This window comes from Schistocerca serialis, chromosome 4 (assembly GCF_023864345.2).
Source record: "Schistocerca serialis cubense isolate TAMUIC-IGC-003099 chromosome 4, iqSchSeri2.2, whole genome shotgun sequence".
NCBI lineage: Eukaryota > Metazoa > Arthropoda > Insecta > Orthoptera > Acrididae > Schistocerca > Schistocerca serialis.
Window position 1 is genome coordinate 381,956,696 of NC_064641.1, and position 15,910 is coordinate 381,972,605.

At 39.6% G+C, this 15,910-nt stretch overlaps 1 protein-coding gene across 1 annotated transcript in view; it reads left to right on the forward strand.

Annotated features, from left to right (window-relative positions):
- The window catches only part of LOC126474866 (calmodulin-binding transcription activator 1), a 1,815,894-nt gene that overhangs the window by 886,486 nt on the left and 913,498 nt on the right, over nucleotides 1-15,910 (forward strand). The window contains exon 4 of the mRNA XM_050102346.1: nucleotides 2,470-2,703. Coding sequence (XP_049958303.1) covers nucleotides 2,470-2,703 — 234 coding nt within the window. The remainder of the gene's footprint in view (nucleotides 1-2,469; nucleotides 2,704-15,910) is intronic.

Here is a 15,910-nt window from a genome sequence, read left to right on the forward strand (position 1 = left end):
TCAGACATTCGTGACATGTTAGAACTGTTGATAGAGTCGTGGACAACGAAAGGAACAGTAGCAGGTTCGTGTCCAACTATATGTTCTGTTTTACACCTAATTTTTCTGAAAGATTCTAGGGTTTCTTATTAATTTAATAGAAGTGTGATATAGAATTATATAATAAAATAATAAGCAACCAGTTTCATATTAAAAATATAAATTCTTGACCGGTTTCTTCAGAAGGCGAAAATCTGGGAAAAAATATTTACAGTGTTCTGCCTTTGGAACCCACACGTTTATTGCTATCAGTATCATACTATTTTGCAAGAAATCAAATTTGTTACATGTAACTGGTTACTTATTGTTTCATTATATGCGACTACAGTTGCTGGAGATGGACAAAACTCTAAATATAGATTCCCTTGCAGTTCAGTACAGGTTAAACTACAAAGCGAACAACATTACTAGCGTGTGGTTCTGGAAATAAATATGCGACTTAATAGACTCAAAGAGGGAACTGTGGTTATATAACCTTAAAAAATAAGAATTATTACAGAAAACATTGTTGCACAGAGGCACAGAGTGAAACGCATCAGGCCTACTTGAAAGGAATGCCAAACAAAATTTTTAAATATGGAGAACTTGTGCCACATGGAAAGTAGAAAATCTGAAGAGAGCAGAGCAGTGGAGGCGAGGAAGAAAATTAAGTATCTTAGTATTAATAGCGTATTTAATTCTATAATTTTTACCAGAAAGTAATTTTTAGTCATTGTCATCTGCAGCATACTCTGAGGTGACAAAAGTCACGGGAAAGCGATATGCCCATATACAGGTGGCGTTCACATCACGCACACAAGCTATAAAAGAGCGTTATTTTGTCGCAGCTGTCATTTGTACTCGGGCGATTCATGCACATATACAGATGGCTGTAGTATCGCGTATACAAGGTATAAAAGAGAGTTACACTGTTGGAGCTGTCATTTGTACTCAGGTGACTCATGTGAAAAGGTTACCGACGTGATTATCGCCGCATGACGGGAGTTAACAGACGTTTAACGCGGAATTTCAGTTGGCGCTAGGAACATGGGACACTCCATTTAGAACATTGTTCGGGAATCAGTATTCCGAGATACACAGTGCAAGTGTGTGCCGAGAATATCAAGTTTCAGGCGTTACCTCTCACCACGGACATCGCAGTGGCCGACAGCGTACAATTACCGACAGAGAGCAGCGGCGTTTGCGTAGAGTTGTCTGTGGTAACAGACAAGCAGCACTGCGTGAAATAACCGCAGAAATTAATGTGGGACGTACGACGAACGACTCCGTTAGAGCAGTGCGGCGAAATTTGGCGTTAATGGGTTATTGCAGCAGACGACCGACGCGAGAGCCTCTGCTAACGGCATGACGTCGCCTGCGGCGCCTCTCCTGGTCTATGGACCATATCGGCTGGTATCGGTTGGACCTCAGATGAGTGCAAACCGCGGCCTGCTCAGATGAGTCCAGATTTCAGTTGGTAAGAGCTGATCGTAGGGTTCGAGTGTGGCGCGGACTCCTCGAAGCCATGGACCTAAGTTGTCAACAAGGCACTGTGCAAGTTGGTGGTGGCTCCATAATGGCGTGGGTTGTGTTTACACAGGATGTACTTGGTCCCTAACTGCGGATGGTTATCTGCAGTCATTCATGGACTTCATGTTCCCAAACAGCAATGGAATTTTTATGGATAAAATGTGCCATGTCATTGGCCCACAGTCGTTCGCTCGCCGGCCAGGGTGGCCGAGCGGTTCTAGGCGCTACTGTCTGGAGCCGCGCGACCGCTACGGTCGCAGGTTCGAATCCTGCCTCGGGCATGGATGTGTGTGATGTCCTTAGGTTAGTTAGGTTTAAGTGGTTCTAAGTTCTAGGGGATTGATGACCTCAGAAGTTAAGTCCCATAGTGCTCAGAGCCATTTGAACAGTCGTTCGTGATTGGTTTGAGGAACATTGTGGATAGATCCAGAATGAGATTTTCACTCTGCAGCGGAGTGTGCGCTGATATGAAACTTCCTGGCAGTTTAAAACTGTGTGCCGGAACTAGACTCGAACTCGGGACATTTGCCCGCGAAAGGCAAAGGTCCCGAGTTCGAGTCTCGGTCCGGCACTCAGTTTTAATCTGCCAGCAAGTTTCTTAACGCTATTACTTTACGCTCGTCTACTTTTTGTAAACATACTGTGTGTCATTTGCGCCAAGATGCAGCCGACAACTGCCGCTGGTGAGCGTAGTGGTCGCATATCATGACGAGTGGTAAGTTGTGTTAAGTGCAGCAGGTCGTTTCAGAGCGTGCAGCAACCACGGCAGAAACTACGTCCAGCGTCCTGTGCGATTAAAAACACGTCCCGTGTGAGGACGGGTATCTACTTAAGGATCTTATCTTTTCTTTTATCTCCAGCGCTTTTGTCTCTCTGTTTTACGTCGGGATTGTATTGATGATTTGTTTGGTGATGTTGCAGGAGTTGGCAGCGACGGTGTGGGCGAGCTGGTGGGCACGGGTGGGACCGAGGCGGGGGCGGCGGGCAGCGTGTTCCTGGTGAGCACGCGCCGCCCCCAGCCCGTGGCTGCAACCTCCGCCGCCATTGCCGCCGTCACCGCTGTTCAGGCCCCGGGGGCCGTAGCAGCCGCAGCCCCTTCAACTCGTGCTATCACGTCCGCCGCTGCCGCCGCCACGCAGGTCGACGCCGTTACAGGTCAGTCCCTCTGCTCTCTATCTCCGTGTCTCTTTGGTTCGCAGGATGTCTCTCGCTACAGACCACAGCTGTCACTAGGAGCCTTCATGAGGATGATAAGCCTGGACGAAATCTCGAAGCTGTTCCGTGCTAACTAAAAGTTTGGGAAAGCTAGATGGTAGATACTAGAAAGACACTTAGAAAAATATCAGCGAGACACAGAGTGTAAAACCTGGACATAAAAAGTAAATTATTTACGTCAAGAGGAGAACCAATAGAGTAAAAGAAACAGCTACACAACAGAACTCCTCGCTCGAAAGGAGGATATCTGATGACGATTGCGGCGAGACAATGATAAAGAAATACTCGTCGTTCTTATATCACAAAACGACCTGTTATGTCAGTACACAATCGCTGAAATTGATGCAAGATATGTGTAACACAGTACGAACTATTAGATAAAATGGTTGGTAAGTTCATCAACCGACAGAATTTCGCTTTTTATTCAGTGTTAATCTGATGTAATTACATTTCTCTGGAGACTCATTGAGTCTCAACTATATCTTTGATAAGGATAGAAGCTGAAGTAATGAATTAAAATTTGTGCCAAGGGTGGAACATGAACCCGATGTGCTATCCACTACATCACCCTGGCATTGTGGCTAACACAGCTGCACGGAGTACCCTAGCCCAATGCCCTCCCTGACACAGACTTCAATTCACACCTCAGCCCATCTTGATTTTTCCCTTTTTAAATCTTCATTATTGCCAAGGACATCCTTCCAGCTTTGTACATAATGGGGAAATCTTGCCTGTACATCAGATGCAGGTGAACTATTGATGTGATGGAATTACGTTTTACTTTAGGCATATGAGTCTCTCGGCCGTAACACAAATTTTAATTGATTGCTTCAGCTTCTATCCTTATCGAAGATATTCAGTGTTAATCATAGAAGATTTTCAAGCAAGGAACTCGTGGTATGGTGGCAGGTAAGTAATTTCATATCACTCATCTCTCCCTCCGTAGTCTGATTATACAACTGTATTATATTGATAGGGCATTTGTTTCGTTGACGAAACTTAACAACATTTTTAAATGCAGTTGCAATATAAATGGCTGAGGTGCACAGATTCACTAGTATTTAATGAGAGATGTATTGGTCTTCAAAGTACTGTGTCAAGTGTGAACCGGTAACCACATATGGCTCCGACTGAATATTTTAGGTAGTTCCATGTCCTGAGCTTATTTTGAGAGAATAATATTAAATACCAGCTGTCATAAGTCTATTCGTATGGAATAATGTGAATTACTTATGCGCCTAATCGCAAAGGAAAAAACTGATAAAATGAGTATCGTTACAACGAAAACGATTGGGCGCTTTGAACTCAGCGTCACTCTGCTTAATATTCTACTGGAAGGTAAGTCACAGAACTAAACTTCCTTTTTGAAAAGTACGTATGTACGGAGAGAAGCGCATTCGTCTTTCGGTACTGACTTTGGTTATCATGCCACTTTAACTTTACATCTGTCTGAAGGTTTATATGAAGCCATGTATAACACACAAAAAGTATTTCATCGTGTATTGTCAAAGAGGGCAAAAAAGTTTTTTTTGTCATTTACTGTCGAATGAAGTGTGCCGTTTGTCCATATATATTTTCGCGAAAGAAATCATATAATTCCGCGCAGATTTCCGTGTAAAATGCTGTACATTATTTTCTGTGTCTTCGTCGTGTAACTTAGCAGACGATCAAAAGAAAACTTGTTCTGATGTTTGTGTAATATGTTGTTCATTCTACATTGATACTCCGCAAGCCACCCAACGGTGTGTGTTAGTTATTCGGTACAGTTTTTTCATTACTTGAATTTATTACAGTTTTTGGTAATTTATGCATCTATATTCTCTGGTAGCTATGCGGCTAGTTTGATTTCGGTGTAACGTGCTATTTGGCTTTAAATTCGTATGCCCTGAGATAATATTGAAGGCAGCAAGCTTCACGTACTGAAAAATTGTGCCGTGTTTTACTGCGTTCAGGTACCTGAATGCCCTCAGAATGTCACAAGTATGAATGGGTAGCGTCACACGTGATTTGTAAATAGTCAAAAGTCATTATCTGAAAAAGTCAGCTGATGCACCGAATTGCGTGTATTGTTGATCACCCTGCTTTTATGAAAACATGGGCATCTTATGCTTCATATTGTGAGATTTGGACGACTTTCCTTCAGCACGATACTCTCCCGCGCCAAAAACGACGATGTTAGTATCCAATCAGTGTATTTCGTTTAGAGGTTATGTTTACCTTCTGGAAGGAGCCATAATATGTCACTTGGCCAGCAAACTATTTCTACAGATGAAGATTTAGAGAGGGGGTAAGAGCAAAAACAGCTTTGTTGGTAAAAATAAGTTTTGTGTAGTTTTTATGTTGATAATTTCTTTCAGGAGAACAGACGTTCTTGTAACTCTGGTCCTAGGAAGGAGGAATATCTGAAGAAATAGTTTGAGGCATCTATTAAATGTCATTGAAATACACATTGATTAAAAAGTCTTTGCTTTACTCAGTCCTTCCGGATACTTCTAGAATATGGATTCCCTCATTTTTACTATTGCAGAGCATGTTTTCAACCGTAATTACATAATCGGAGACAGAAATGACCCACGTTTATGTCCTTTCATCCTGTTTCGCGTATTCTACAAGAATGAGCAGCGTTTTGCAAACAAAGCTTGAAATCGAAGAAAATGCCTCTTAAAACAGAGTACATTGCCTGTTCTTACTGAGCCTTATCGATGTAAGGTTTCATGGTTGGAAGGAAAGTCAACTTGATGAGCATTTCGTTCCGATCCACAACCAGCATCTCCGAGTTGCAGTGCGGCTCGTGGATGGTGGCACAGAGGCCAGTAGCGGCAGGGTTTTGCCGTCGCTCGGCCACTTGATGCCGGCCACCCGGCCAGTTAACCTAATCACTGAGCGGCTGCTTCTGCTGGTACGCCAAATGCGGTTACCGGCCGTTCCATTAGGCGGCAGCTTTCTGCGCCGTGCATATTACAGCACACTGCATTCCCCTTCCCGGGTCAAGTGTGCACGATGCTGCCGGCTGCAGAATCACGGCTACGTGTTAACTGCCATTTCGGAGGTATTCTGAACTGTCAGCAATCATTTAAAATTTGCTGTGCAGTGGATCGCATTATGACCTTAGTTACATTTGTCGTTGTTGTTTGGCTGTAGTTACACTGTGTGCACTGTGTGCAGATGTACGGCTGATTATTAAAGATTTATTCGCAGAAGCTGTGAAGCGAGCGAAGAGTCCGTAAGAGCATAGACCGCGAAAGGCCACGTCCGGGTTCGAGTCTCGTGCCAGCACAGATGTAACCGTGAAGAGGCTTAACATTTGTTACTCATGAAAATATGCCACTCTTTTCAGTTCTCAAACTGCTAATAACGTGTAACGCAGGCGCATTTCAGGAATTCTAGACGTCTCGTGGAAAGTGTTGGTGCTGTCACAGGGTGGCAAGCTCTTTGCTTTCAATATTTAGGGAGGAGATAGTGTGTCTAAAACAAGAAAATGTTATCTAGTAAACATGGGCTCAAAATTACTTATTGAGAGCTATGAACACACGTTCAGTAGAAGACATGGGTTGCACAGTAGCCAAGGCGGACAAGTGCTCATAGCTTTTAAGGTATGCACTTTACATATCATTTCAATTAGACATTTTTTCCTTGTTTTGGTCCACACTACCACGTCTCAAAATATGGAAAGCAACGAGCTTGCAGCAGAAGAGATTTGTTCCACAGTATCGGAGATAAGAACTACTCATGGCTTTCAAATTATGCGTTTTAGAGCCCATGTTTACTAGACTTTTTTGCTTCGAATGATGGTTTCTGTCGTGAACAGATTATCTGTTTGCTTGATAAAAGTAATTATTATGCAGTTTAACAAAACGCCAACACTATTTCTGCGGATATTATACAGCCTGGTGATCGTTTAACGTGTACCCATCTCTGTATAATAAGATAAAAAATATACTTCTAATAAAATGCTAACGGAAATTGAGACAAATGGGCGCTTCGTACAAGAAACAGCTTGAGCTTTTCAGTGTTGACTGTACTTGGTGGGGGAAGATGCACTGGCTAACCATAGCTGAAACAAACTAGAAGCATTTCCTTGTGAGTTGTTACTCCAGAATACCTCCAGTAACTGTAACGGTCTCTAGATGTCCATGAGGTAACTTCCAGCTATTTATAAGCTGCATAGAAGTGCCATTGAGCTACCTGTCAGACAAGAAGAAAGGATTAGTAGTTTGTGGAGATGTAAATATACATTTCTTAAAAGATTCTGACAGGAAAAATGAACTCTTATTTATTTGCCTGTTTCAAACTGATTTCAGTAGTGATTTTTCCGTCTCACGTGTAGCAAAATTACAGAATCTTGTTTCATAACATTCTTGTGGATAGTGCTCAGGCTGAAGCAGTTAAAACGTAGCATCAGTGATAGGATTAGATGGTTTAGTTGAAGAAACAAAAGAATATATTATAAACATCATTCCACAAAACCTTAAATCAACTAGAAATAGTGCCATCATTATTAATTGAAATTATGAGAATTGTAAAGATGCTAAAAAAGGAAATGTCTGTTGATGTTGGTGGAATTTCAGACAGAGTCCTGAAGACTTGTTCTAATTTAAAAAGAAATGTTCTTAGAAATAAAGTAATATGTTACTGGTAAAGGGAATGTTTTCATATATATTAAATGTGCCATTTTAAAACCTCTTTGTAAGAAAGGTGATAAAAACAGTTAAATAATTAACATACAGTTTCCACTTCTATTCTCTGTATATGTGCATTACATTCTACTTCACATTCCTTTCTCAGAATTATAAATTTTAGCAGATGATATTAGAGTTATAATAAATCTCATTAGAGGAAAGCAACAGAAAAATTGTTAATTATATGTTTTAAAGAGATATAAAGTGGTTGTCTGAAAACAAGCTTTAATTCTGAGAAATTACACTATATACAGTTCCATGCCAGAGACAGAATATTCCAACAATTGATGTAACACATGAACATGAGACATTAATTAAGGTGGAATAGTTCATATTTTAGTATTTGCATACTGATGAAAACTTGAAGTAGAAGAAACATAACACTGAGCTGTTCGAACAATTATTTCTGTTACATCTGCTCTTCCTATAACTGGTAATCTTGGAAACGAATGAATTAACCTCATGACATAGTTTGTATATTTCCACCCAATAATGTCTCATGAAATAATTTTTGGATTCACTCATCACTTTGAACTGCACTTTCACAAGAGCGGAGATGCTGAGTTGCAGATAGGCACAACAAAAACGCTGTCAGAAAGTGAGATTTCAGCCAACAAGCCTTTCGTCAGAAATAGACATCACACACACACACACACACACACTCACACACACACACGCACACGCTCATGCACATGCAAATGCAACTCACACACTGGCAGTTGGGCCTCAGCAGCCAGAGACAGCAAGCAAGTGTGTGCAAGTTGTGTCTGTGTGTGTGTGTGTGTGTGTGTGTGTGTGTGTGTGTGTGTGTGTATGTGTGTGTTTTGCCTATTTCTGATGAAGGGCCTGTGGGTTGAAAGGTTAATTTGTGACAGTCTTTTTGTTGTCTCTATCTGTGACTCAGCATCTATGCTATGTGGTGAGTAGCAACTATCCTTTTCATGTCATCACATTCCATGTTGGATTTTCCATTGTTTGCTTTGCACTTTCACAATCAATATATATATATATATATATATATATATATATATATATTCTCTAATGAAATTCATCATAAATAATCCATCACAATTTGAGAAAAATACAACACTAGATGAAAAAATGACCTCTATTGCTCTTTATTACACCCATATCTCAGAAAGGAACTGAATGTGTATAAACAACCATTTACCATTTTTACAATAACAAAGTGTGTCTGATAAGCTTCAAATCTAAACGGACATCAGTTCTTTTCGTCAATTGCTGTTATGTAGACAAACTTTTATTTAAAAACTGGTAGGCTATAAAACCCAATTTTAGCTTAAGTTGTATGAGTAGAACTGAGGAATATTTTGTTCATTAATGTTAAATTTAGGGTAGTGTGCCATTGAGCAACATATAATTGACCAGCACATAGCCATTCACTGAAAGTAATCGTGTATGCATACCATGTGAACTCACAAGTTCCTTATCATTTCAATAAAAAATTGTTTAAATGATATCCACATATGTAACTAATTAATTAATCAACAACACAGAACATCATCATTACATATAACCAGTAATATATACTTTCACAACTCTGAAGCAATAATCAGTGAATTACCATGCAAAAATGATAATTAGTGTAAGATTTAAATTTCTTACAAACAGCCTTTGTATCATATGAACTTGATATGTATAATAATTAATTGTTTATTTTTACAAGAATAAAAAAACATTTGTATGTAAAAATTATAATTTTGGGATAAATTTTTGTTGTATATTGTGTATTGTGAGCTGTGCAAAATTACAAATGTACCTTGTAAAAATAAATGCCAGCTGTCCATATGGTATCCTACAGTGTTTTGCTAGCACGCCAGCTTACGCTCTTTATTGACGTGGTGTGTCATTTATTTTCAATATAGCTGTTAATTTTTAAGTTGTTATTGTAATAAACTATTGATTTTGTAATAAAGTACTGATTTTTATGCAGTGGTGCAGCAGTGACTATTATTACATATTTCTTGCATTTTGCCACTGTTTGTGGTTGTAAACAATTCAGAATATCAGAAAGCGATCAGACATATTGCGATTGATTTTTGTTATGTTTTAAGTTGAGGTTTGTCCTAAAAAATGTAATGTAGGTATGTATAACGACACAAAGATCATAGTTGTAGCTCGTCACAGTTAGTCAGTGTTGCAACAAGTGTAACTGATACACTAACTGTCAGTAATTAGTAATTTGCTTGTAATCATAGAGGGAACACAGTGGTGTATCTATAAGAGATTTTGTACAGGCCAATAATTTCATCCAATTAATAAGAGTAAAAACCGATTTGTAAAGGCCGTCAGACTACAGGTTCATGAAAGACCTCTTACAAAACATGAAATACACGATTTTTAAAAATTATTGGTTAAGTGTTGGCGTAGGTAGTGTGGGAAGAGAATAGGTAGGAGAACAATTTTCAAAATCCTCAACAAAATTGAAATGAATTTTGAACTGACATTTCCAGAAAAATCCACATCAGTAGGAGTAGTCAATAACCAAACGGATAACTGTAGGCATTTAAAGTTCTTCACAATATATAAAGGTGTTAGTTTTACCGAAAGGTAGTATAAATCAGAATTCCTAAACTTTTAATTCTTTTAACAAAAAAAAAAATGCAGCGAGATGGGAAGATACTAACCAATGCTAAAAAGTCGTCAAATGACAGTATTAAATGTACCAAATAAACACAAAGCAACCTGGTCATTACACAGGGAAAAGTAAATAGAAATAGAAAGAGTTGCAGCTAAGGAACAGGGATAAGCCAAGGAATGATCCAGAGGAACTAACGTATTACAGGACTTTATATTTTTCCGTTTCTGCTGAGAAAATTCTCACTGTAGCTTCTGTACAGAACAATATGCAGTAAGTAAAATGCAGGTGTTATCCGCTACAGAACATGAAGTCTGCTAAATAGAACAAAAGAATTAAAAACCAGTTTGCATATATCAAGTGCCAGTCTGTACACTGACGAAAGGTACGTACAGCACTGTAACTTGCTTAACTGAAAGTAAATAAATATTTGAACTCTGATAAATTTAAGGCATATTGGAAGCAGAAGTGTCTACTATCTGCTAAAGGAAAGTAATGTAGGGAAATTGCGGTACTGGCTCCCTGCTGTCATTGGTTTAAAAAAATAGAGTATTCCAGATGATATCTTCTTAGACGACTATTGTTTCTGATAAATATGAGTGTCTTTCTAGACATTGGTGACATGGGTTAAAATTCTTTGCTGATGGCAGTAACATTGTAATCAAAGATAAAACTGAAGAAGTCATGGTATTGAAAGGTATTGAAACTGTCAGTAATGTTCATAATTTATCAACATGCTACACCCTGATATTGATCTTAAAGGTAACAAACACCATCAGCTTTAGCTTAAAGACAGAAAAATAATGGTGCAAAATTAAATGTAGATGATAATTTCATACTTTTTTGTAACAAACACAAAACTTCTAAGGATTAAATTAAGTTCAATTTGGTATCTGAATGTCATCAGCGTACTACACCCTTTCGTCAGTGTAAAGCAGCAATTGAAATAAAACTGTGTGAGATTCGTACTTTCAATTAGTTATTAGCTGTTTAATATTTTGCGAGCAAATACACAAAATAATGACATATTTTCCGAATTGCAAAAAAGTACCATAAGAGCAGTCATATAAAATGATGTTTAGGATCATTGAAAAAAACTTTTTTGGTGAGTATATCTGCAATCATTATACACATTAAAAATATTAGTATACATTGCACTAACTTTCCTGTCTAAAAATAATGGAAGAGAACCAGACTTAACTTGTTAGGAACAATAGTTAAAAGCTAAAACTAAATTTTTAATTTGTATCAAAGAACAAAACTATACAAAAGTATTACCGAGGGGTCAAAGAGATAACTGATAGAAACATATTTAGAAAGCCATTTAAAGAAGACGACTCCAGTACTGAAGAAGATTAGTTAGTTAACAGAAGGAATGAGGTTTATAAAAGTAATACAAATTAATAATATTTCTCGCACTCGCATTACACTTAACATGTAGAAAATGCTATCATAAGTTCTCTGATGCATAGTATTTAGCTTTTCGCATCTTCCTGAGATCAGAATTTCATTCATTGTGGAGTGATGCTGAGTTAGATTTTTGCGGAGACAAATGGGAAAATATTTGAGTTTAATGTATAGCAAGGGTTTTATCACAGTCTGCTGTCAGTTTGTGCGTGACGAGTGCATGCCTGTATACAATGTGTGCACTGACTAGCGATTTGGATGAATAGTATCTCCTCAGTTTGGGCATTAACAACTAATTTGTTTGTAAATATTATTTATACTTGGGAAAATATATAGCTAGTTGTGTGACTGTATGTTCTCAAAATTATATCAGTCGGTATTCGTCATTTTCTCATTGTTTGTTTGTTCTTTAGCTTGAGATGGGGATATGTTTAATGTTTTGTCATAGTTGTGGTTATTTCAAAACTGGTACTATTTCAGATTAATAATTTCTGATCCCTAGCAGTGCAACAGGACTCACTTAAAGTTGTGGGTGCATTTTTCAGCAATATATTAAGCATAAGCTGACAATATGAAAGGAGTTGCTGAAAGGCACGCAGTCCATCTGTGATCAAACGGTCTCAATTTCAGAAAAGTATATACATGGGAAAATGAGGATGAACTACAAAGTGTTGTAGCGTCAACATGACGCGACGTCCGAAGGGAACAGGAGTTACGAAGTTCGTACAGTCTGTGAATGTTAAGACTGCCGCTGCCGTTTCCGTTTTACTTTAGACAAAGACCTAAGTGCAACACTCATTTCACTTTAAACTGGTCGGGTACTGATTGACGTCTCATTCATGTGAGCATGCACTGCATCTTCCAAGTTAGGAATGTGTATAGGTATGTCGCCTTCGTTCGTTTTTTCCGGTACCATTTCTCGTTTCCCTAAATCATTTGAAGAATCATGCGAACAGGTCGTGCTTTGAATGTGTCCTACTTGGGCATTTGACAGGATACATCGTATCTGCTAACTCCGCAAGCGGGTTAACGCCATTTTTCTAGCGCAGTTCGACAGTACACGTCAGCTTGTAAACAGTTTTCCAGGCATTTAGATCGGGGTTGAACGTGTCAGCGTAGACATCACGGTATGTGCAATGCATTAGTGAACATTAATGTCCCTTGTCCGTAATGATTACACCTATCTGACAAAACGCAATTTTATCGATGTGAAGGTGAGTGGATATCCACTCTAAATACATTTACATGTATACTCTGCAATCCTCATTACTGTGTGTGCTACCACTGTCATTTACATTTGCGAATGATGCGCGGGAAGTATGACAGTCGGTTAACCACCATAGGAGCTCTGATATCTGTGATTTTCCCCTCGTGGTCGTTTCTCGAGATGTCTGTTGTAGAAAGTAAAATTGTGCCGTTGTTTTCTTTGAACGCTCTCCTAATGGTGCCGTGACAATAATACTCTCCGTGACACACAACTCGTCCCCTGTAGCGCCTCCACTGATATTAATTGATCATCTCCATAACACACTCCCCCTCACAAAAAGAACCCGTGTTGCACGTTTGTATTGTGGTCTTGTGTATTTCACTCTATTGTTGTTGATCATACATGATAAGGGTCCGCCGGCCGCTGGTGGCCGAGCGGTTCTGGCGCTACAGTCTGGAACCGCGCGACTGCTGCGGTCGCAGGTTCGAATCCTGCCTCGGGCATGGATGTGTGTGTTGTCCTTAGGTTAGTTAGGTTTAAGTAGTTCTAAGTTCTAGGGGACTTACGACCTCAGCAGTTGAGTCCCATAGTGCCCAGAGCCATTTGAACCATTTGATAAGGGTCCAATGCTGAAGAGCAGAATTCGAGAATTCGTCGAACGAGTAATTCATCTTTCACTGTGTGTAAAAGTGCAACCGTTTTCCCAGCTGCATGGCTTGGAAACAAGCACCTAGTGTCTCACTCCCTGCCCTGATCGTGCTAAAGCATCCATTTCATCTCCTACTACAGGCGAGATTCATCCTTGTCCTCATAGTACCAGTAGAGTGGATCAGGCGAGGCGATAGATTAAGGATGGAAGGGAGCAGCACAACTCTGCTTAAATAAGGGTCGACTACAGACTCATTTAAATGTGTACATTTTCGTGAATACCCACAAGCGCATTTACAGTGAAGCTCACAGACTGATGAAGGCAAAAGGCCACTAAAATTGGTGGGAAAAATGCCTGGATACGAAAACGTTGTTACTGGAACAGATACATAACGCTCAGTCAATCAAGAAGTGCCATGCACTTAAGTAATCAGTAACACAAAATTAAAAAATAAGCATGTAATTGAGGGCAAACGAGAGAGATACTGTCGAATGATGGCGCATGGCCTGAAAACATGGCAAGTTACATAGCGGCTGCATGGAGAGTCGGAGTACCGGATGCGATCGCAGTTACGAGTTGACATCGTAATTGGGGATGATGTGCAACTAGCGACCAGTTAGATCATGAACCGTTTCTCCGCTTGACGGACTTCTTTATCGACCCTTCAGATGTTTGTACCACTGACAATAAGGTGTCTCAACGTGGCGCCTAAACGGTAGGTCCATGTGGTTTGGAGACTTATTGTACTAACCACGCTAACACATGTTGACAAGTTGGGTTGCAGTGAGGGATGCTTAACTCCTCGGATTTCGAAAAAAAAAAAAAAAAAAAAAACGGCTGATTGCGCAGAGGGCAGTACGTTTGATAGCCAACTTAATTTTGCTCATTTCCACAGTTTTGGGCAACCTGATTAGATGCGTTAGATCGCCAAACACATGAAAACTTCTAGCGGCCAGAACCGTTCCTCTGGTACTTCTTTGGTGTATTGATGCTCGAAAGACCGTTAAAACTTGGCGCAAAGGGCACGCTTATAACGTAAATGACTAATTTTTGAATTGACGGCCGCGGTGGTCTCGCGGTTCTAGGCGCGCAGTCCGGAACCGCGCGACTGCTACGGTCGCAGGTTCGAATCCTGCCTCGGGCATAGATGTGTGTGATGTCCTTAGGTTAGTTAGGTTTAATTAGTTCTAAGTTCTAGGGGACTGATGACCACAGCTGTTAAGTCCCATAGTGCTCAGAGCCAGCCATTTTTTGAATTTATTGCAATTACGAACAGCAACAATTATGGACCATATTTCTATACCGAGGCATCATTACTGTCTGATATCACTCATTTGCTCTCCAATACAAATTATACTCAAAATTCATTAATATCATTGCTATCCCAAAGGCTTGTTAATGTAATTAACCTAATAATTACGAGGCGGTAATTAGTTGCCACTCTCGGAGAGTGTATCATCACAACTTCTTCTGTATATTCGTTCTAAATATCGTAAACAGTAATGGTTCTTTAACACTCTCTTCGTGTACACCCGTAATTCCTTTTTCATCTGACAGTTTCAGCCCTTTGAGGACAACATGTTGAGTTTGTCTTCCAGGAAGAGCCAGTCACGAAGCGAGTTCGATATGCGGTAAGTTGGTATGCTGTTTCCTAACCGATAGTGTGGAATTGTTTCGAATGGCTTGCAGAAGTCAAAGAAGAAGGTATCAGCCTACACACAATTATCTGCGGTCCTCCGGATCTCTCTTGCGGAACTCATGTTTCTTTTTAAGGACACGTCATAATGCATGAGCGTGTGAAGTGTTTAGTGATTCCGAAACTGATTACATCCATCGATGTCGCTTTCTGAAAGCGTAAATGACTGACACCTTTCTCTAGTCGCTTGAAAACTTTCATTGTTCCACCCAGCTACGATAAACTGTCGCTAGAAAGGGAGCAACAACTTTTTCGCATAATATTTATTAAACCGTTAAAGTATCTTTTCGGGTATGGAAGTCTTTGCTCTGCAACGCGATTTTAGTTCATTTTTTTCATCCCGCCACTGTTTATTCCAATATCCCCTGTTTATCATAATATATACCATATTGTTGTTCGTGCAATGTTTTGTAAAAAGGGCCAGTATTGCGATCTTTGGCAGTGAAGCAATTTTAGGAGACCCAGTGCAGTATTTCGGCCTTCTCTCTACCGTTTCTTATTTCGCTATCAGTGCTATTACTGGGAGACTGATTAGATGATTTTGACCCATTTAATAAATTTACGCTAGACCAAACTTACGTAGTGTCTCGTATGGTCTGTTGACAAAATTTTATTTTCAAATTCATTGAAACCTTCTCGCAATGCACTTATTAGCTCATTTCGACTTCTTTCGATTTTAGTTTGTCGGTAAGAATTTTTCTTCTCTTTAATTCTGAGAGGATTCTCTCCTGATTTTCTTACCAATTAATGGCTTTTATATAGAAAAAGACAGAAAGCAAAACTGAAGGGTTGGTGTTTTTATAACAGCTAAGGTTTTTCTAGTTGTCACTATCGCCCTTGCTAGCAGAGGCGTGTTTAAAAGCTTTCCAGGAGCTTCATGCAAAATTTTATCTTAAACCCTGGTGTGGTT